Below are 22,187 nucleotides of genomic sequence, written 5' to 3'. Positions count from 1 at the left end.
GCAGGGGCGCGAGAAACTAATTTTTCCGCTTGTTCATTAAATAATTTTCGTCTGTATGCCTTGCGTTGTAGCTCCTCCATATGAGCCTGGATAAAAATAATAATTAAATACATTAAATTATATATCAATTTATTATAAATTCATTATGCCCGTTAGGTGCCGTTAAAATACCCGTTTATTTCGCATTTATATTATAAATTTATTATAAAATTAATTAGATAACATTATAATAAATTATAATAAATAAAATTAATTATAATTATAATAAAAAGTTAAAAAAAGTATTTACTTTCAAAGAGAGTTATATTAAACAAAATATTATATATTTTGAATATATAACAAAACTGATACATACTGCACGCAGGCTTTTGTCCAAAAGATTCTCTTCCTTAGATTAGACCAATTCTTGAAGAATTCTTAACCATGAGTAAAGTTCTAAAAATTGGCTACTGACTTCCTTCAAATTCCAAGACTGTGTCGACACATCCGTTTCATCCCATGTTAATTCACCGTTTGCTTCCTAAAACATCGAAACAAGATTTTTTTGTACACTCTACAACATTTACAATTTCATACTATACGTGCGCAAAAAATTTTGAAATACTTTACCTTGCAAGTGTCAATTAAGTTAGTATCCATAATATAATCATAATTAGATCTTATAGCTGCCCAAAAGTCATCTTTGCAGTCTTCGTAGTTTATCCACATTCTTTGAACACTTTGCTTTGGATCTTTTCTGAAAATATTAATTAAAAATTGTATCAAATTCCAATCTACTGCAACCTAAATAAGAGAGCATCGATATACCGCATAGGATCAAATAGCAGCTATCGTGACTAATACCGATGACTAATATAAATAGAAATGCATACCTCTTCTTGGTAAGACTATTATAAAGTCTTTCCGTCGTTGTTCTGACATGTTTTTGTCTTTCCAAGCTTTGGCTATTTGGTTGAAGTGATGCTAGAGAGGTACTCATTCTGTTTGCCTTGTGATAATCTGCAGTCACAAAATATGTATGTAATAAAATCATCCTATACACATCACACACATTTATGATAAAAAATAACTCTTTATATATTTAAAAAATTGCATATATCCCAGTCCATACACCATATTTACATATTATCACGAATCATATGCACATTCTCTTTGCATTGTAATACACCACATAATAGTATAACAGTTCCTTTTAAAATATGCACATACATATGACTAAAAAAAGAACGAGGGATTTCTCGAGTCGAGCCACGAGCCTAGATAATTTATCTCGGATGTAACCTTATCTAAGGCCTCCACATTCTTGATCAAACACACTCGAGCTTTCCACACACGGTACTCCACTGAAATAGGCAACGAGGCGTGAGTTCTTGCGCAAATACACTAATTTGAGAAAAAAAAACCGCGAACCGACCTTGCCATTTGCGGTGTGTCTCCATCGGGAGAGACGGAAACTCGCGCGTAGAAGATTGCGAGAAACCCTTCGTTTCTCTCCCGAGAAACTGGTTCGCCGAAATAAAAGGCAGAGATACCCACCCGTATTGTCGACAGTCATCGGGTCTCTCCCGGGGAATTCAGATTGTTTTCAGTTCTGGGCGCCCATTTGCGCGTTTCGCCGACGAAACCGGAGACCGCGAGGAACTCACGCGGAGCTGGTGGGGCGATGCGAAGACACACCTGCCCGTTCTCTCTCTCTATCTCTCTCTTCTTCTCTCCTGCAAGGGAGAATGTCACCGGACGATGAAAAATCTCATCGCTTACGGTCACTGTGCTCGCTACAGTTGTCCGCCCACGTAGAGAACGCGCACGATGATGAAGACTCGCCGCGGATCAATCAGCGTTTCGCTGACGCTAAAAACAGCATGATCTTTCGGCGGCGCGCGAGACTCGCGTAGCGACGTGAAACAAATCCACCGCAAGGTTCTTCTTTCTTTTCCCTCTTATTTCCTTTTTTTTTCTCTCGCAATAAAGAACCGCCGCGCATACCATAGTGCACCACCGTCTCTCGGTCCCTGCTTCTCGCGCGTGCGTCCTCGTCCTCGCGGCAATATTCGACGTTCGGTTTAGTGATCCTTATCCCTTGCGTAGATCCGGTCCGAGATTGTCCCGTCCTCCGGACGTCATCGTCGACGCGATCGGCCCCGCTCGACGCCGTGACATCACGATAATCTCCTGTCAAGCGTCCTCGAAATGCATTCCAAAAAGATGCGTAGATGTGCAGGTGCAATTGCAGGTGCAACGAAGACAATAGGGACATTTGTTGAGTGAACGTCGATAAAACAGATGACAGTTACGTGACTGGACCTGTTTTATCGCATGACGATTATTATTTTTACGTGACACTTGGACGGTCCAACCTCCAATTTGTAATTTAGGCTACGTAGGATACTTTCGAATTCCGAGGAAGAAATAAAAATAATAAGAGTACAGGCTGTCAAAAACATGACAACGACAAATTATTTGGAATTAGATATAAATAAGTTATTCCAGGAACATACTATTAAAGAGATCGAGGAAATTCAGAAAAAGATTCAATTGGAAAGTGATAGAAAGAAGATAGAATTACGAACATTAGTCGGGTAAGACTTGTTCGTGTAACAATCTATCGTTTAAATCACAAAATTCATTTTTCACATCATTAGCTAAAATATATACTTATTATATATCTTATTAAAATGCGTATCAACTTCTGTCTGAGTCGGTCATTTGAAAATTTACATTAAAGTATATGGCTTTTGAAACTGAGAGATTACGTCAAGTTTTCCTTGTGTATTAAAGCGATTTTGTATTAATGATTTTCAGAGAAAGATATCGGGATCTAATATTGGCTGCTGACACAATTGGTAGAATGAAAATAACGTCGGAACAAGTTACTACAAGAATCGCTAATATAGAGGATAAATTTAGGGAATTGCAAAAGAAATACCTAATTGGGTTTAAAACAGAACCAATTGAAGATAAGCTAGAAAGGTGTCCTTTCTAAGATATTATATTACATTATTTATATGAGAAACAAATTTATATCGATACTACATCTTGATTATAATTTCTTGTAGGAGATGGCATGTCTCGGATTCTATTATTATTCAAATCAAAATTTTAATGGATATTCCACAATATATTTGGACGAGTATCGAAGATGAAAATTTGCTACTTGCTACACAGTTATACATAATAGCACAACATATAAATTATAGTTTAATGTTTGAAGTAGGCAGTGCAGAACTGGCACATAAATACCCAATTGTTTCGAAGCAGTGGGATGTTATTACTCAATTTAAGAACATTATATCTAATGAATGTAATAAAAAATTGCAGTCATTAGATGTTTCAATTATTGTTAGTATTCAAATTATAGAAAGTATTTGTAATATTTAAATATTACTTATTAATGATATTTTTCTTATACAGAATGCTGCAAATTGTTTAGCGTCTCTTGTGTTTTTAAATGAATCCTCATTTGTGGATCTGTTAGAAAAATTAATATCCACAAGAAGTCGTGCGATTGAATCTATTATTAAAGAAGAGAGTCATGATAGTGTCAAGAATAAGTTGAAGTTATGCATGAGGATACTTATACAAACTGTCTACTTGATTTATTCATGTTTTATAAGTAAGTATTTTATCTAATTAATCTGTTTTATCATATGTAAACACATAAAATTTTATTTTAAAATATTTTATATATAATTACAGATGCAGATAATGCGCCAGCAGGTTTAGTCTTACAATTTATAATAGACATCAAAGATAAAGAAGCATATTGCTTGCTATCGCAACTTGATTTAAATCAAGATTTACTTGAGGAATTTCTTTCATCTGTTACCAAAAATCATAAACCATTTGTTCAGGATGTTCCAAACAACTTTCCTTTATCAATCCTTCAAGACAGTGTTAAGTCTTGGTTGGATTGGGTCAATGAATTTTCTAATCTCGAAGTCACCAAATTATTAGATTTAATCATTTCTATCAAAGGCCTGTATAATGTTCGAGAAGAAGCTATCAGCGTGAGTCTACCTGAAAATTGGAATTCCATATGGGAAGAACTCTCGTTACCCAGAATAAGTTTTTGGATGGAATTCTTCCAACCTATCATAACTAAACGAGTAAAATGTAATTACACATCTCTCTATATATATATGAAAGGCAAAGATTTCACACAGATAATTAATTATAACTTGTCAACAGGTATTATAACGGATAAATGGACGGATGCGCTGGCCGATTTAAAATCCGGCATAATAGAATTACTCGAAAAAGTAGCGCATGATAAATTTGAATTTCCGGAACACGATTTACGATGGTTTGTGTGGAAAGATTCCCCTACCGACATTCCACAAAAGCTAACAAAAAATGGAGAATTAGATAACAAAAGATCCTTATTGATGAAAGCTAAAGGATATTCTCCAAATGTAATCAAATTATGCGAAAGATTGGACGAAAATTTGTACACGCTATTGTCTGATCTTGAGCATTATTTATATGAGACTGAACGAATAATAACGCTCAAAGATAATTTACTTTCGGCGAATATATCTTCAATTGCAAATTCATTTTGTGATCGCAATGAAGTCCAAGAACATTTGCAAATAATCAGCATTGAAAACATTGAAAATCTTGTGCACTTTATAAAGGACACTTGTGTCAATGAAAAACCCGAACATGGTCAACGGGATATAAACGCTGTTGTATTGGCAAGATTTCTCTTTGCCTTAACTACTTTGTGTCCGAATTTAAATAAGTGTTTTACATCATCAAAAGTATCTGGGTTTACCATTGCTAATGCTAAATGGCAAATTATTTGTGAAAATTTGAAGGAAGAAAGTACTTGCATGTGGTCTATTTGGGCTGACATATATAAAACTAAAATACCTGAATATATGAAAAAATATATATTAAGAGAACCAATTGATGGATTGCGCGTTCAGTGGCTTGTCTCAGAGTGGGAGAAAGTTACTATTGAAGAAGAAGCTGGGGAAGGAAAGCAGATCAAATCTGAAATTTTTGTACCGTATCAACCATCGATACCTTTGCAGAAATTTTTAACAGTTATCTGCAAAGATTTAAATAAAATTATACCTCATACACTTCCAAAGTAAGTACATGATGCAACACTAACAGGATCAAGATATTTGTATTCAACATTATATACCTTATTCTTTTTTTAATTTCAGGAGAGTACTGCAGCAAATTATAGAAAGAATAATTACAGAATTATTTAATTATTATCTGAACTCATTAAAAGACATAGACCTCAGGCAGAAACAAGCATTTCAAGTACTATATGATATAAAATATTGCACTGTGCTTATGGTGCCGCGTGAAAATAGAATTCTCAATGAATTATCAAGCAAAACTTGCGATGCAGTGCTTACAAAAATAGATCCATTCGACTATGATGTTTTTAATCCATTTATTCATATTAATATCAAAAAATCCGTCCAAAGATCTTTGGTTAGTATATCATTGATGCAAAGAAGATGGAACTTTTATGCAGTGATATTAAGATTTATTTTATCTATTTTTTAGTTGATATTTGGCAATTTGGTGTCTCATTTAGAACAATTACATTCAATTTTGGGTGCACGCAATGAACACGTAAGTAATGATGGTGGGAAAAACGAACCACCTGCAATACTTGCAGTATGTACGGGAGCACCATGGTTCCCCCCGTTAACAGTAACTGCTCCTACGAGAAATTTACCAGTTATATCAGTAACAATGCCGGAAAAAGCACAGGTATGTATTGAATATTATTAAATATTCTTGCATCTCTCAATTCATAAAATTAATAGTAATTAATTTTTTGCCAAACTTGTGAAACAACACACTTATTCAAAAGTTTTTACAAATATGTATACCTATTTCCCTAGATTGTATGTGTGTCCTTTAAATGAGATAAAGATATCGGGAATATAAATTTGGTAAGGTGGCAAGACGATCTTGCATGTCGTGAATTAACGCGACTAATTAATTTTGAATTAACATACGACTCTAATTTTATTTATTCTTTTATATTTGTTGTTGATTTCAAAAGATTACGTATTTTTTATTTTAAAATGTTTTAATATAAAACTCACATTATATCAAAAGACTAGAAAATATATAATTAGAATAACATTTTACTCCATTGATTCCTAATAAAATTTAATGAATGTTCTACAAATTAGCGAATGATGTTAATATATTTGTGTGAAAATGTGCAATAAGTGAGTTTTTGAATTAATATATATTTATGACAATTATTTAAATTAATATGTATTTACAGCGCAAGAAAGTAACAACAAAAGAGAACACAAGAAATGATTCTACGGGTGCGACAATAAAATCAGGCGCAGCCGCATTCTTTGGTGCAATGGGTTCAGATTGGTTTGGGAGTGGTAGTTAACTAATTTGTAGTTAACTAACTCTCCTTGCACGCTTTATAAAGAATGTAAATATCAAATTAAATATGTAAATATTAATATGTTAATAGAAGATACTCTTTTTACTATATTGTATCTGTTTTATACCAGTTAAATAAATTAATAAATCTGTAAATATATGCATATTACATAAATGCAGAATGGATTTAACAAATGTTTGATTTTGAATTTAATCACTCGTGATAAAATAATCGATGATATATTAAATAAGAATTTATGAAAGAACAAATATACCATATTTTTATTTTTGTGTGCGCGCGCTATTATAAAAAATCTGATAAAATTATAGATAGAGAAGATAAACTGCTCACCTCGTGATTTCAAATTGCCCGCAAATTATTTGAAATGTATCGCTACTTTCCTTCAAGATGTTTATACGTCGTAATATAAATATAACAATATCACATTATTGAAGTAGTGTGTCAAATACAAAACACATCTATATAGAACATTTAATACAAAGTCACCGACAAGATAAGTACTTGTAACTATATATACTAATTTCTATATTGAGTTTATCAAAATAATAGAGACAGAATAAAACTCTTAAATTCAACTATAAAAAATAAACTCTATAATATATATCTATAAATAATATCTATAATAATATAATAAAATAATAAAGAGTGAGAGAAGGAAAGAAAAAAAGGGGAAAAAACATCTCATCCGTGCAGTGGCGCCCCCAGCGACGAGGACGGGAATTCAAATTCAAAACTATCTGATCGATAAACCTTCCGCGCCACGAGAGGCGACTCCTCGAGTGCGAGTGCAAAAGGAGGGGAGCGCGTGTTACGCAATTGTCGACACCGACTTCGAGGGTGGTGGAGGAAGCAAGTAGCAAAATACGCCCGCGCACTAGTAGTGCACATTTTGATATACGGCAAGATGGCCGGATGGGCCCATCTCTGGTGATATCGGTCGTAAGACGTTCCCGTTCGCATCTGAAGAAGAAGCTGCGACACGAGTCCGTGCAGCTGCGAGAATATCCGCGAACCCGGCAGAATCCACCCGTCCTGTCAAATGGTGAGTGTTCTCTGTCAATTCATTCTTTTCTTTTCGATTTCGCACCGGCGAAATTTGTCGCGCCTAATATACCGGCGCTGCCTGCTCGGCGCGCCGATTTTGAAAAATCGCATGGCGCCAGCCAGCAGGATCTGCACGACAGGCGCTTTATTTACACAATTCTGCGTATGTATGTATGTGACATATAAATCCGGAATCCGGAGGATTTCTTTATATTAAAACAATCAATTCGCGCGATGCGCGCTAACTCGGCGCTGCTATATCTGATAAAATACGTGGGGTAAATATATATCTGCGTGGGCAGAAGTTTTGAATAATTTTCATTCGAGTTTCAGCGCGATTGCTTTCGCGCATTTATTATTGAGCGAGTCTTTTCTCCGTTTTCTTCTTTCTGGTAGATTAGATAAAAACAGTGTCAACGACAGAGAAGAGATCACGGAATAATCGATCGTTCCCTCGATCCGGGGATCAATTTTGCGTCGCACGATTAAGTTATCGGTTCGCGTTCCCGTTATATGAAAATAAGCAGTAATCAACGCAGTAAAGCACGAGCAGGGTGAGAAAAATTTCTTGTACATTAATTTTTTTATATCATAAAAAAATGTGACACTCGGGTTCACTGTCGATGTTATTTTCAGAATGCATTGCATTGCATTTAGTTGATTCGTCGATTGTCTGGAATATAAAGCTAAGGGGATATAAATCTTTATATTCCAGACAAGATCGACGAATTAACATCTAAATGCAATGCGTACTGAAAATAATATCGACAGTGAACCCTGTAATATTTTTTATATGATACAAAAAAAAATAAAATACAAGAGATTTTTTCGACGATTAAATGATGCATCAATGTTTTCGATGGGAATATACACACACAGATATACATATTCTTTGTTTCATTCAAGTGTCGATGGTTTGGTAAAATTTTAATCACTCAGTATGAGCATTATTATATATTTCTAAAGTGGCAATAAAAGCAAAACAAATTTTATCGAGCATCGAATATCGCTCGTTATCTCGCGATTGCATTTGTTGACCAAATACTTTCATTGTTCAATAATTTTTTATTAGATTTTCTTGGAAAATATACAATGAAAACGCTCGTTGTTACTTTCGTGATTATCGTCGGAAAATTTATCGCGACAATATATCTATATGTAACTTCGATAATCTTCTGGAAGTTCAGTTTATCTAATCTATTCGAGATTGCTACCAAATCATTCAGGGAGTATAAAGATCTTTTCTTGTAATCCCTACGCATATATAGGAAATAAAAAACGAATTTCTTTTCTAAATTGTAAGAGTCAACAATTGTTGATGTAGTCTATTGTTTTATCTTTGCAAGCATTATTCTACGATTGGCTAACATGTGTCTGTGTTTCTCAAAAAAAATTATTATATATGTATATATATAAATTTTTTTTAGACATTTAAACAATTTTTTTCTATCGTCAAACATGTGCAGTATATAAATAAATAATGTATCCGCAATTTCAACACCTAGATTGAAATCAAAGTTTCTCTTTTTCGTTATTCTATCTCACCGCAAAATTTTTTCTACATGATTCTCGGGATTAAGCATTCTAAACGATTGAATTTCATTTTATGATACGATATATTGGATCAGATTCGTGGTTATATTTCAATGCGTTAAATATGCATCTGATCGAATTGTTTCTAAAAATATTACGTAATGCTTCGTAATTACATATTATGTAACCCTTCGAAGGTGCAGCCCATCATTAACAATATCAATGTATTATTTTTCAAGCAAAATTTTTAATGATGAAGTTGTTCAATAGATATCTATGTATAACATATTTTACATATCGTTTATTAAGTCTCTTTAAAAATGAGATGTGCACAATTTTTGAAATTAATCTGATATGATTAATTTATATATTTATTACATTTTTAGGAGAAGTGTATATAGTTTTTATTAAAGTATTACATAATGCAATACATTTTATTACGATGAAACACGTAGTCGGCGAAAAGTTGTTTTATGTATTGATAGAATTGACCGCATGTTCGCGGGAATCGGTCGTAAAACTTGGCATGTAAAATTTAAGATAGTTTCCACGAGCTGTGAAGCAGAGTACTATGCAACTGGGACATCTTTGATGAACACCTTCAGCATCGATCTGCAGTCGTTCGATTTTTAGAGAACAAAAATAACATTGACCGAATTATATTATTGTTTTTTATTGAAGTTTGGCGAGTGATCGGATAAAAGTGCTGTCTGTTCAGTCAAAATTAAATACATAATTAATTACACAAAGATTATAATTATTACATTTTATGCACAGTACTTGTAATACTTTGATCTTGAATTAAAAGCCGTGCGAAGCAAACTCTAAATGAATCATTGAGATATATCCATTGAAAAAGTAAGCTTGACAAATATTTTGTCGATGTATAATTGCTTATCGTTATCATTTCTTTAGCATTGAATACAATCGGCTACTGTGCATTTTCATTGCGAATATCGTTTATAACCCATGATTCATAAGTAATACTGCAATTAATTAGGGTCGTCCATCAATTTATAAGATTGCGATCTTAATATAATCGCCAGATATTTTACATGTATATCTTACTTTTATTTAATTCTTAATCGATAAATATATTTTGATCGGACACATCAATGCACTACATTATATAATACTTTAATAAACAATTAATAATCTTCTAAAAATATAATAAATAAAGAATATATAAATTAACCATATCAGATTAATTTTAAAAATCATGCATTTCATCTATAAAGAAACTTAATAAACGATATATAAAATTATGTTATATACATATATATATTGAATAATTAACAACTTCATCATTAAAAATAAATTTGTTGAAAAACAATATGATAAAACGAATGAAAAGATAGTTAATATTTGACGCCTGATAATTATTTTTACATCGTCGTGTAACTTGGCAAATAATTTGCTTTGATAATAAATTGCTTACTTATTTTATTTAATATTTCTTCATTTCTCTCTAAATTATACATATATCTTTGATAAAAAATCGTTATACTTTTTATATGAATATTTTTATTTAAATATATAGCTTAACATTTAGCTAATTAAATACATTTTTTATCAAGTAGCAACATTGCTCGTTTTTAGTTAAGAATATTTGTGTTAATCTCAATTAATAATTACTTTTGTACCGTTTGCTTTTCTCGTAAGCTAAGCTTACATGCTTAGCTTACATCACGGTGCATGTACCGTTTCTAAAAATAAATTATTTATTATAATCCATTGATAATCTGGCACATAAGCGTATTTAGCAATTGTCGCTGTGAATCTAAATAATGTAACATTGAATTGAATATTTTTTATGATAATTATAATTATGAAATAGAAATTATCTTCTCTTTGAAATATTGTTTACAAGACATTCGATTATAATTAATTATCATAGAAATTAATTTTTTTAATTAGTGTTTTTTTCACAAAATAACTGTACTTTTTCCTCTCTTTATTTTTTCTCATAGTTTCATCAACTTTTCACCTTGGATTATACATGTTTTTGATACGTAATTTTGATTTCTTATTTTCAAAACAAATTTTATCGAACAATTAGTCGAACGGGATAAGTGGCGACAATTTTTATCTGTATCGTATTCGTACGAAACGATTTACGAGTTAAATGTTGGAAAAAGGTCACGTTAATTCTCGAAATTAACAACATGTTGAGATAAAAAAGTTCTGTCATACGAAGATAAATTCAGATATTACATGATGTAGTATTTATTTATTAGAGTAGATTTATACAGATAAAAATATATGAAACATCTATATTGATAAATAACAACATTCTGATTTCTATACAATATTGATAATAATTTATTTTTATATTTATATTTAAAAAACATGATATAATTATAAAAAAGGAAGGAATACTATATAATGATATAATTATGTGAACATTTATCGGCATTGCATTAAAAATAAAAATAAAAATAAAAATTAGAAATAAAAATGTAAAAACTTGATTTTATACGTATTTGCTACCATGAATACATTGAAAAAAAATTACTAAATTTATATTTATTTGAATACTCCCAAATAAATTATTTATTTGAAATAGATAAATATTTTATTTGTTTTGAAGTAGATTTTCTTATATCAAATAAATATTTTTCATATTAAATCAATATTATTAGCTTCAAATAAATAATTCATTGGGCAGTATGGAAATAATATAAATATATACTTATTTGAATTCAATAAATTATTTTCAGTGTATAAAGTATTAATGTATCATTTATATTAATTTGTATTAAAGTTATCATGATAATATGATTATAGATATAACATATATTATATCGTAATTGCATCACATTAATATGTATGCAGAGAGTCTGTCTTTTCGGATATTATCATTGCCGCGTCTGTATATCGACCGGTAATAAAGATTAAAGATGTCAGTGGTCAGCACAAGTCAACAATTTAATCACGTTAGATTAAGTTCTTCGAATCTATTTTAAGTTCACGTCCAACGATGTGTAATTCGTACTTATCTCGAATATGATTAAATTAAATTAATTTTTAAGTTAAATATTTTAATTCTCATGCATGTATATGCGAGACCTCTCTTCTAAACAAAATTCATAGATTTAAATCATATATTTTTATTATTATTGCCGTAAAAAAGATATATTATTTTCGTCTCATCAAACCTACATTTACGCATGATACATGATAGCTAATCCATTTAATTATTTCTTACGTGGATAAAATCACGTATAGAAATAATTAGAGATAACAATGAATTTCTGAATCAAAACAATCGTATCGACCTCGTGACGCCAGTCAGCGCGCATGAAATATTGTATAACATTTATCTCATTCTTATAACCAGTTATCACATTACATTCATTTGTACGTGTCTAAATAGATGATAGGAGATTATATGTTTCTAATTCCGGCTGACGTAACGTAACGTACGATTTTACATCTCATTCCGAAAGTATAAATATCGCTTGACATCGTTTCCCTTTCCTTTATTCTCGCGATGTCTTCCATATTTATTTATCGCAGTGATATCGATTTGGTTCATCTCTGGTCGTGCATAAATGAATGCGATCATTGAAATGTGTCGTAAATCGACGCATATTTTTTGCAATTTAATATACATATATTTAATTAAATTATTTCGCAAAATTCGCGGCATACAAAATAACACTTTATATACTTTGTCGTATCGATATGTATTGTATTTCTCTCTCGAAATGGCTATACCGAAGTACAACGTATCTGTCGATGCGTATGCACGTAATCGTGTCACAAGATCGGTGTAACTCGATTACGAGGATTTACAACGAAAGAATGGCAGTGGTAAAACCGCGGAAACCAGGCTTGTTTCTCTCGTCAGATATAAACAGGTTACGAACTACGTTCGTAACGTTGTTATTCTCATTATGCAAGAGAGATCGCCCTTTGCGCTTCCCTTCTTTTGCCTCGAAACGAAAGCTGCAGCGAAAATAATCCTATTGACGCAATTTCGATGTTTCTTGGTAAAGTATGGCGAAACTCCGTGTGTAATCGGCGATAAACTAGTCTCGACAAGCGATAACGCGACGATAATTTTTTTTCTCTTTAATTTTACGTATTGAATCGTCCATCATCGAAGTTTCTTTTTCTAAGCACGCAATTTACCTGAATGACCGATGCCACGATCGATATTGCGTGCACCAGAAAAATGCAGCGTTTCCTTTCTTCTCACAGTTTAGGATTATATTATAAATTCTTTGCGAAAATAATTAAATAACAGTCCTAAATTTACGTTGTATATTAATGTTGGAACGAAAATGTCATAGGATAAACGAATTGAAACTGGGGAGAAAACTCCGCCGTTCCTAGACAAATAGAAAAGTTTGCGTCGTTTACAACTTTCGGAGGTCTTTGACTGTCCGCGAATGTCGTGTGGTCCAACTCGCGGATTTCTCTTTTCGTAATCATTGTATCATTGTCTTCTTCTTCCTTCACTTCGTATAAGCATCGGAATACGATATACAAATGTCTGCGAGGCGCCTAGCATTTTTTTACAGGCGCCTCGCGCGCGCCGATAACATGGAAGACGATAACGTCCGGGCTAATCCGAACCAATAAATGCTGGGACTTTGCTCTCATTCGGCACACACTGTTCGTTACTATCGTTCCCTTACGGCCGATTCACGAATCCTTCCCCGATCGTCGCATTATCGCGAAACTTGTCGAGAAATTCTCCTTCTGGCTTTTGATCGAACAACAAAAGACGAGGAAACAGCAGAGAGATTGCTCTCATCTCGAAGCAGCTCGCGATTACAAATTTAAACACTACGATTTCCGATATGTGATTGAAATATATTTCGATCTCATGACAAATACACCGTGTTACACCATAGACTTTCCTGTATAGTGTTAGACCCGATAGTGCAGTGTAACAAAACTCTAATCGGACATTACAAACTGAAGATTATCGTCGAATATACATATCCTGGATTGTACATTCTCGATCAGTGAGAGTGCAGTCTCGAGGACTAGATATGCTGGACAGAAATGATGTGATGCTTGTGTTGCGTACACGACAAGAGAGGACCGAGAGACGTTTGAGGCACAAAAAAAAAGCCAATCCACCACCTATGGAACCACCCGCGCTGCTCCTGAACAACAATCATCTGTACATCGATCTTAACATGAGCTTCAGCGAAAATTGCAAGCAGGAGGCAGTCAAAGCCGCGAAAAAGGTGGGTGCACGCGTATAAATTTGTGATCGCGATCTTCAAATTTAAATAAAATACTCGGGTTTTATAAATAAATAAAATGCTCGAGAATCTTTCGTTCGTCGATGCTTGTGTGAACTGCGGACACGATATGTATCGTAATACGGTTTCTCACGAAAACGTTGCCCTCGCGTCGGATATTATTTTTCTAGCGCACGTTGGTGTAATTATCGGAGGAGAGAATACTTTCTCCGCGACTTACTTAGCTGGAACGCTATATTATCACAACGAAGAGATCTTCCTCAACGGTAGGACGTTACAATTAGATTAGATGTATAATTCGTAACTCTAACTACCGGAACGTTGATCTTACCCGTGACGTAAAATATTTACGTCACATGGGAAGCGCATGATAGGGAAAAGTCTCTTCCTAATATCCCCATTATGTATGTCATGAGAAAAATTTTACTTTTTTTAAACAATTTTATTGAAAATTTATTTATGTTTTTCAATTCTTGACTTAAGTCTGCTTCATTTTCGGACTTGGTGACCTAAAAATCATGATGCATATATTATGCTGTACAAGAAAGAGTTGTTCTTTTAACCACATGTTTCTTTCTATAGAATATAGAATATATATACATTTTCTATAGAAAAAAATTTTGTGTGTATGTGTATGCATAATACAATAACATAAATAAAATGATGACTTAGTTAGATGATTACAATCGATGATGATCATCGATTTAGGAATCACGCTTGATGATTTTCACTGTACGATTGTTTGAAGTCATTGTGCTGCGAAGGCACGTATGACTCATTTCACGCACATTAACTGCGAACGATATCCCTATTATTTAATTGCAGATAAAAAGATATGAATAAAAATCTTATTATAATCCTGTTGTGGAAATAATTATCAATTATATTATTACTTAAGTATAATATATATCTAAAAATATAATTTATATTCTGATATTTATAGGAATAACAACGAACCGAAATTTATTATGCTTTTATTAATTTATAATTTGTTATTAAGTTTAAAATTGTTATCTTGTTTAAAAATTAATATGACAATATGGAGAAATATGCAAATATATTTTGTATGACGCAAAAGAACTAATAATATACTAACGATGCACGCGTAATCGCCAATTAAGATTACGAGCTGAAAAAATTCGCTCTAATCTTCGTATTAGCGACATATTACCGCATTATTTCTTCAGCGATTTAATCCGTTCTATGCATTTAGCCAATTAAGTGTTAAAATAACGACACAAGAAAATGCGGGTTAATTAAACAAGTGCGTTTATGAAAGACGCGTAAATTCTATCGAATGCTTATTTATAATTAATCATCCGATGCGCGTTAAAATCAGAATTAAAAAAGGTGATTTCTCCATCGAACTGCTCGGTTTTATTCGCGCGATTTACAAGATTTGAATGAAATTTTTGATGAGTGCGTACAAAATTATTTCCGGGGGATAAATTTGATGATGAAATTTGCGAGTCTTATTTCGTCGCACAAGTATATATTCCCATTAATTAATTAATTAATGTTCTTATACTTTCACCATTTATGCTTATCATTGCACTATCGTATAACAGATTTTATGTAATAGAGGCGTGTAGTAATATAGTCCTAAAAGGGAACTTGCGGCGAGCTGCGAACTCATACAGCGAAGTTCATCCGAAACGGATATCGTATGAGACATCCATGTACACAAAGACAAATTACATATGTGCAAAGTACGTGTAGATACCTAGTGGTCTACGTATGTATGCATATATATGTACGCATACATGCATATTTTTTCATACACTGAAAAGAAGGCGAGACACGGGTATGCATTCGTACGCACACTACTCATCTGGTGGGGGATACTTGCATGCTCCACCTCTTTCGGCCTTTCATATTTTTATATCAACATTTAGTGCGATTCAGGACACCGTTGGGCTTACAGTTTCTTCTGTAACTTATATAATTCTAGCTTTCTATTAATACTATAAAATTTTTCTCTTTGTTTATTCATTATGCTATAGAAATCATACTATCTAATCAGTATGCTTTCTGAAAGTCAGTATAGTTTAATTAATTTTTCGTAGAGTGATTTATGTTACACATGTGTTAATGTAGTGCTAAAAAAAGAAGTGCAAGAAAGAACGAATATTTGTTCAGTGGTGGTGGAAAATAATATCATATAGTATATTATGAAAAAGTTTTCTAGAAATTACTTAAAATCCTTTAATTTTCCTTGTAAATTTTATTCATTTTAAATTATTCGAAATGCCTATTCAATATCTTGCAAATGCGAGGAGAGCAAGCTAATTGAAAGGCGTTTGTTTTCCTGCAATATTTTTATATCTATATACGAATGAAACCTATCACATTTCGTCTGCTGACATTCCGATAAATTAATTCCGAATAAATTGATAATTACGAGAGATCAAAAATTTCGTCCGAAGGTTATCCATCGGCTCTCAGACTTCTTCGTTTCTCCTCGTTTCGTTCGAGACGAAAGAATCTCTACGCAGAGAGAGGGGAAAACAAGGCGGATTATTCGTTCGCGACTGATCGAAACCGGTGTGCTGTTCTAAGGTTTCCGCGAGTCGCTAAGGAAGCCAAGCAGTGGTCGCCAAAGTGAAGTGAGACAGAAGGAAAAAGACGAAAGCAGTGAAGCGAAGAGCCAGCCCTTTGACCTGTCGTCGTCCCTTTCTTTCATCATCTTCTTTCACCCTCTCCTTTCCTTTTCTTCCCTCTGGTGACGCTCAGATTATGGCTCACAACGAGAGTGCGAACGAAGGTGGCAGTTCACCCGACACAATAATCGCGCGTTTCTCATCGGACGAAGAGAAGCACAAACCTATCGGTAGCACTTCCGGTGAATATGTCACCGCGCGTGATAGTAACTCCAGTCTTGACACCCTGACCAGCGCCAGCGGCGGCTCCTTCTTCAATGTTAACGCGGAAGACCGAAAGAAAGGCAAATTTGAGGTGTTGAGAAACAGCTTCCGCGAGGGTGGTATATTCAAGATCAAGAAGAAATCACGCGAGACCGACGTATCTTGCGAGGCGGACACGGAGCAAGATGAGAAAGCTTCCTTCAGGAAGCTCGAAATAGGGAATGAACCCAAAGGTTAATCGAAATTATTTTTTAAACTTTTTTTAAAATTTTTTTATCTCTCCCTTGATATCTAAAAAAAATTGTTTCCACAGATTTTCTTGATTTATATCTGAAAATAATAATTTTCGAGAAGGTGGACTATTTTTTTCTTCATTCGCGATCCTCTTTCGCTTCAGAGATATCGCAGCAGCTCGAGGAACCGAAGACGGCATCCGCGATCTTGAAGAAGAAGAAAAAGAAGAAGTCGCACTCGCTGGTGCGCAAATTGAGCCTGAACAAATTTCGCTTGTCTTCGGAACAGCAAGAGACGCGACATACCCCGGAGGGTGGCGACAGTAGTAGATCGCAGAGTCAGTCACCGCAAGAATCGCCCGTTCACCCGAACGAGTCGATCAAGAAGCAGGGACAGGGGGACGACAACGTCCCGGAGAAGGAAAAGAAAGCGAAGGGGGAGCTTAAGAAACCAGAAAAATTGCTCGAGAAACCGTCGAAGACTGTCACTATAGTACAACATGCACCGCCATCAGTAACCATCAAGAGCTTCGTTCAACAGGGTGAGCCTTGTACGGATATCGCGGTGATTACGAATAAAATCTGCAAATTGAAACTTAAGTTAAATTCCGCAATATTTAATGATCAACTTCTTTATTCTGTTACTTTAAAACATTGTGCTTTTATCAAATATATATATATCTGATATATTTCTCTAGATTTTTTTGTATACTTTGAGCGTCGTTCTCTTATCTTTTATCTTTGATCCCGTTTTATATCATTTGGAACGCATATTGCAATTATTTGCAACAGTAGTAAAGCAGGTTGGAAATTGATTTAAAATCGCAGGAAAAATCGGTAATCATCTTCTCAACAACAATCGCAAATTTCCTCTGAAATTCCTCGCTTGCACAGACACTGCGCAGCATCCGCATCAAGAGAGGCAAGACAAAGTCTCGCGTCCCGACGTGCAATGCTGTTCGACTCTTCCTTACGCGTTGTCGAGCTGGCCGGAACGTAGCGAGACAAAACTCGTGGAGGATGCTGCGAACAAGCCAAGCAAAACGAGAGCGCGATCCGATCCGGATTCCTCGTATCTGCGTAGAACGTCGGAATCGTCGCCCGTCGAGGTGCGCCGCAAGCTGTCCTTGTTAGAAGAGAAACGCGCGATCTTTCAGCGACGCTTCTTCGATTCTTCGTACGAGGATACTCGTTCGAAGGTCTCGGTTAGCAGTTTGACGATAGATGAGTCACCGAGCACCATTGACAACGAGCTTCTGGAGCAGCGCGAAGAGGAAAGAAGGAAGAAGAGGGCCCGGCAGATCAGCGTGAAAACTTTTGACGTGTTCTCCACTTTCGAAAGCGCCCTCGACGAGGACGTGGGACTGGGGTACCAGGGTAACATCGAAGAAGATTATAAGGATAGCTACGAAAATATGGATGATCTCAGCAAACCTCATTCTGCTACGGTGGAAGCCGTTGCTGGTCAGGTGAGGTTCATAAAACGTGAACGACGTCGCCGTAGAGATATCTTTCTTTATATCCCGATTTATGCGACGCATTATAAGTGAAATATCGAATTACGAAAGGAGTTCGAGAGGAAAGAGTAATGAAAGGAGTTTTATACCAGTGTATATGATACAGCTTTGTTGGATTGGAAATATGATAGCGTATCATGCCACATTTGCATTCTGATTTAATTGATATTGATAAAAAAGAGTTTTGAAATTCCTTAATTTTTTTGTTCAAAAAATTCTGAAACTAGCAAAAATGTGACATTTTTAACATGTCTGTGTATCTATATACAGTTTGTATGTATATATTCATTCATCGAAATGCTTTATACTATTATCATTGAAGAATATTTGAGTCGTCTGAATAATCTTATTAAGTTGAATGTGTTAGATTAGATACATTAGATTAGATACTTTAACTAACTCTACAACTTAGACGGTTGTTTATAATAGGTTTATATTGCGTGTCTGCAATAGCTTCTTGATACTGATCCGCTTTCGTTTCTATCTCTTTGAATCTCATATATGTTACGGTTAGTTTCAAATTACATGACTTTGCACTGTCTATATGCATAATAAAATATAACTACATTTGTATGCTTAAATTGTAATTAAATTAAAAACAAACTGCGCTTAAATTTAAAAATATGAATAATAGAAAAAATTGTATATTGACGCATAAATCAAGGAAAATTATTACACTGAAAAAAATTACTAAATTAATAAATATTTATTTGAATACTCCCAAATGAATCATTTATTTGAAATAAATAAATATTTTATTTGAAAAAGATTTCCTTATATCAAATAAATATTTTTCATATGAAATTAATATTATTAGCTTCAAATAAATAATTCATTGGGCAGTATAAAAATAAATATACTTATTTGAATTCAATAAATTTTTTTTTAGTGTACAAATATAAAAATGATCAAATTTATTTTTCGAAAAATTGTCATCATTAGCAAAATAAAAATTGCAACAGAGCAACTTTTCGATTGATTATGCAGATGCAATTATTAGATGCAGAATACTTATTGTTGTATTTATAGTTCTCTTGCGTCCCCTCCATATGTGGTCCGCACTTGGAGATTATCTTTCTATACGTGAATGATTCAGTCCATTTTGCTCGTATGAGTTATATCAGTAAGATTCACGAAGAGCGTAAGAGCGTTTAATTATTTTCATCTCTCTCAGCGTCACAATTTCTGGCGTCAGAAAGTCGCGCGTAAATATGGACGTGGAATTAAAAATTTGGCGAAATTTAGAGACGTTCGATCTTGGCAAGTGGAAAGTACAACCGAAAGAATGGAAGTGGCTGAAAACTCGTGAATCTCAAGTATTTGCGCTTATAAAATTATCGTTTTTATAATATCGTTTTAATAAAATTTAAAACTTAGATAACAGCAGCTTTTACATTTAAAATCTACTGCTATCCGTCAAATAAATGGAGCAAAAATGGGGAAATCGAAAGCGATGTGTATCTCGAGATTTTTAGAAAGAAATATTTTTGTAATTGTTGCGCGAGCTTATATTTATTTTATTTTGTTTTGTTTCAGTCGTCGGCGAATAATAATACATCGAATCTGGGAGTAGACGAGAAACGGGAGCACTTGTACAAAATACTAGTAATCGGCGAGCTCGGAGCGGGAAAAACATCCATCATCAAGAGATACGTCCACCAATTCTTTTCTCAACATTATCGCGCAACGATTGGCGTCGACTTTGCACTCAAAGTGCTAAATTGGGATCCACACACCATCATTAGACTGCAATTATGGGATATCGCAGGTCAGTAATAACTTACAACGCTTCTTTTTATAGCGGAAACAATATAATGAAACATAATACACTCGTGTCTAACAGATAAATTAACATTTTAATATTCTATGTGCGTCATATGCTTTCAATATTTCTTGTTTTCTGATATTCATTCAATGCTTTAGATATCTTGGACACTTTTCTTTGAGCTTGTATAATTGATAACTTCAATCATACTCACTTAAATTATTATCGCATCTAACATACGCATAACGTCAATTATTATTATTTGATATAATTTGTATATTTGAACTAATTTGTAACGTGTGCAATTACTTTGTTTGTCACGCCAGGTCAAGAAAGATTCGGAAATATGACCAGAGTTTACTACAAGGAAGCCGTAGGTGCTTTCATAGTGTTCGACGTGACGAGAAGCGCGACGTTGGACGCGGTGGTGAAATGGAAACAGGACCTGGATTCAAAGGTGCAACTTCCTGACGGATCGTCGATTCCGTGTGTTTTGCTGGCAAATAAATGCGACCAGCAGAAGGAAGGTCTGGTTAACTCGCCCGCTAAAATGGACGAATACTGTAAAGAGAAGAACTTTTCCGGTTGGTTTGAAACCTCCGCGAAAGAGAACGTCAACATCGAGGAAGCAGCCAGATTTCTCGTCAACAAAGTAAGTAGCGTATCTTAAAACGCGCAAGAAATCTAGAAAAAGATCTATTAAAAGTAAATATGCGATTATGAATATCATTTATTATTTAATAAATCGTTTCAAAGTCGAAAATCAAGTTGATATAATAGTAAAAGTATATATTTGTATGTAACATTGCTTACGTTTTTGCCCTATGTGACGCACGACGGATTAATCATTGACGTCTTTCGCATTAAAGACGATCGACTTATGATGTATATTTAATTAATCAACGTGAGACCAATTAGCATCTCTCTGTACATTTGTATATTTCATTCGCGATCAAATGCTGTTGTCACTTGAGATATCTTGCTCCCTATCGTTTCATTATATCTATCTTATAAAAAGGTGTGATTGTAAAATTTGTTTACTTTAGATACTTCAGAACGATCAAGTTATGAGAGGCAATGGCTCTCAAGGCCCACCGGATGGCGAACGATTCGCGTTGAGCCAATCGCCGACAAGCTCCAAAAAATCCTGCGGCTGCTGACAAATAGGTAAATTGTCGAGTTCAAATTCGAAATCTCGCGATTCTTCCACTCGTCAACCTCAACGTGTCTTTATAAATGCCGTGACTATCGTAACGTTTTACGCATTGCCATTCTTCATAAGTATCTGCTTGTCGGATTCTCGCTCACGAGCGAGAAATTGTCCGATAATGTCGCTCTCGAAAATTATTTGAACTTGCTAATTTGACTCGTTTAATATTTTTGTGCGAGCGATATTTTAAGTAGCTTTATAGATGTACAGAGCACATAATAAAGGAAGCGATAATTTAATAAATATATAATTATATATATAATTACTATATTAATATATATAATACTATATTAATATATATAATTAATATAAACATATATATACATACTTATATATATATATATATATAATTATATATATACGTATAATATATATAAGAAAGTCAATAAT

The 22,187-nt window shown here is 33.8% G+C and overlaps 3 protein-coding genes across 6 annotated transcripts; 2 read left to right on the top strand and 1 right to left on the bottom strand.

The window, feature by feature from the left end:
- Window positions 1-20: 20 nt before the first annotated feature.
- LOC146722563 (uncharacterized) lies at window positions 21-2,235 on the bottom strand. 3 transcript variants are annotated; one of them, XM_085484325.1, is made up of 6 exons: window positions 1,415-1,530; window positions 1,210-1,343; window positions 873-999; window positions 610-736; window positions 356-520; window positions 21-86 (listed from the first exon to the last, which is right to left on the bottom strand). In XM_085484325.1, the coding sequence occupies exons 3-5, from the start codon at window positions 977-979 to the stop codon at window positions 395-397; spliced, it is 360 nt and encodes a 119-aa protein (XP_085340451.1). In that variant the 5' UTR covers window positions 980-999; window positions 1,210-1,343; window positions 1,415-1,530; the 3' UTR covers window positions 21-86; window positions 356-394. The 3 variants fall into 3 exon arrangements, with proteins under 3 accessions (XP_085340451.1, XP_085340450.1, XP_085340452.1); XM_085484324.1 differs by lacking the exons at window positions 1,210-1,343; window positions 1,415-1,530 and adding an exon at window positions 1,537-2,235; XM_085484326.1 differs by lacking the exons at window positions 1,210-1,343; window positions 1,415-1,530 and adding an exon at window positions 1,123-1,201.
- Cog1 (conserved oligomeric Golgi complex subunit 1) lies at window positions 1,974-6,542 on the top strand. Its single transcript, XM_029300078.2, has 9 exons — window positions 1,974-2,579; window positions 2,803-2,970; window positions 3,057-3,339; window positions 3,412-3,613; window positions 3,697-4,113; window positions 4,189-5,095; window positions 5,175-5,454; window positions 5,530-5,739; window positions 6,269-6,542. Exons 1-9 carry the CDS (start codon window positions 2,443-2,445, stop codon window positions 6,386-6,388), a joined length of 2,724 nt encoding a protein of 907 aa, XP_029155911.2. The 5' UTR covers window positions 1,974-2,442; the 3' UTR covers window positions 6,389-6,542.
- Window positions 6,543-16,159: 9,617 nt separating this feature from the next.
- Rab32 (RAS oncogene family member Rab32) lies at window positions 16,160-21,759 on the top strand. 2 transcript variants are annotated; one of them, XM_029300031.2, is made up of 6 exons: window positions 16,160-17,305; window positions 17,470-17,847; window positions 18,200-18,774; window positions 20,359-20,590; window positions 20,914-21,239; window positions 21,634-21,759. In XM_029300031.2, the coding sequence occupies exons 1-6, from the start codon at window positions 16,945-16,947 to the stop codon at window positions 21,745-21,747; spliced, it is 1,986 nt and encodes a 661-aa protein (XP_029155864.1). In that variant the 5' UTR covers window positions 16,160-16,944; the 3' UTR covers window positions 21,748-21,759. The 2 variants fall into 2 exon arrangements, with proteins under 2 accessions (XP_029155864.1, XP_085340707.1); XM_085484581.1 differs by having other exon boundaries at window positions 18,134-18,774.
- Window positions 21,760-22,187: the final 428 nt, after the last annotated feature.

Source organism: Nylanderia fulva, unplaced genomic scaffold (assembly GCF_048542155.1).
Source record: "Nylanderia fulva isolate GAGA-0341 unplaced genomic scaffold, ASM4854215v1 Scaffold3, whole genome shotgun sequence".
In the NCBI taxonomy this organism is placed as follows: Eukaryota; Metazoa; Arthropoda; class Insecta; order Hymenoptera; family Formicidae; genus Nylanderia; species Nylanderia fulva.
The sequence above is the reverse complement of the archived record's forward strand: the minus strand, read 5'-3'. Positions and strand labels throughout refer to the sequence as shown.

Excerpts from the sequence above, each read along its gene's own strand:
- Rab32 (XM_085484581.1), top strand. The coding sequence starts at position 16,945 with ATGGCTCACAACGAGAGTGCGAACGAAGGTGGCAGTTCACCCGACACA. Across the intron at positions 17,306-17,469 it reads AATAGGGAATGAACCCAAAG|AGATATCGCAGCAGCTCGAG; the intron begins GTTAATCGAAAT and ends CTTTCGCTTCAG. Across the intron at positions 21,240-21,633 it reads CCAGATTTCTCGTCAACAAA|ATACTTCAGAACGATCAAGT; the intron begins GTAAGTAGCGTA and ends TGTTTACTTTAG.
- LOC146722563 (XM_085484324.1), bottom strand. Across the intron at positions 737-872 it reads AATAGTCTTACCAAGAAGAG|AAAAGATCCAAAGCAAAGTG; the intron begins GTATGCATTTCT and ends TAATATTTTCAG. Across the intron at positions 521-609 it reads ACTTAATTGACACTTGCAAG|GAAGCAAACGGTGAATTAAC; the intron begins GTAAAGTATTTC and ends TCGATGTTTTAG.
- Cog1 (XM_029300078.2), top strand. The coding sequence starts at position 2,443 with ATGACAACGACAAATTATTTGGAATTAGATATAAATAAGTTATTCCAG. Across the intron at positions 4,114-4,188 it reads CATAACTAAACGAGTAAAAT|GTATTATAACGGATAAATGG; the intron begins GTAATTACACAT and ends ACTTGTCAACAG. Across the intron at positions 5,455-5,529 it reads AATCCGTCCAAAGATCTTTG|TTGATATTTGGCAATTTGGT; the intron begins GTTAGTATATCA and ends TCTATTTTTTAG.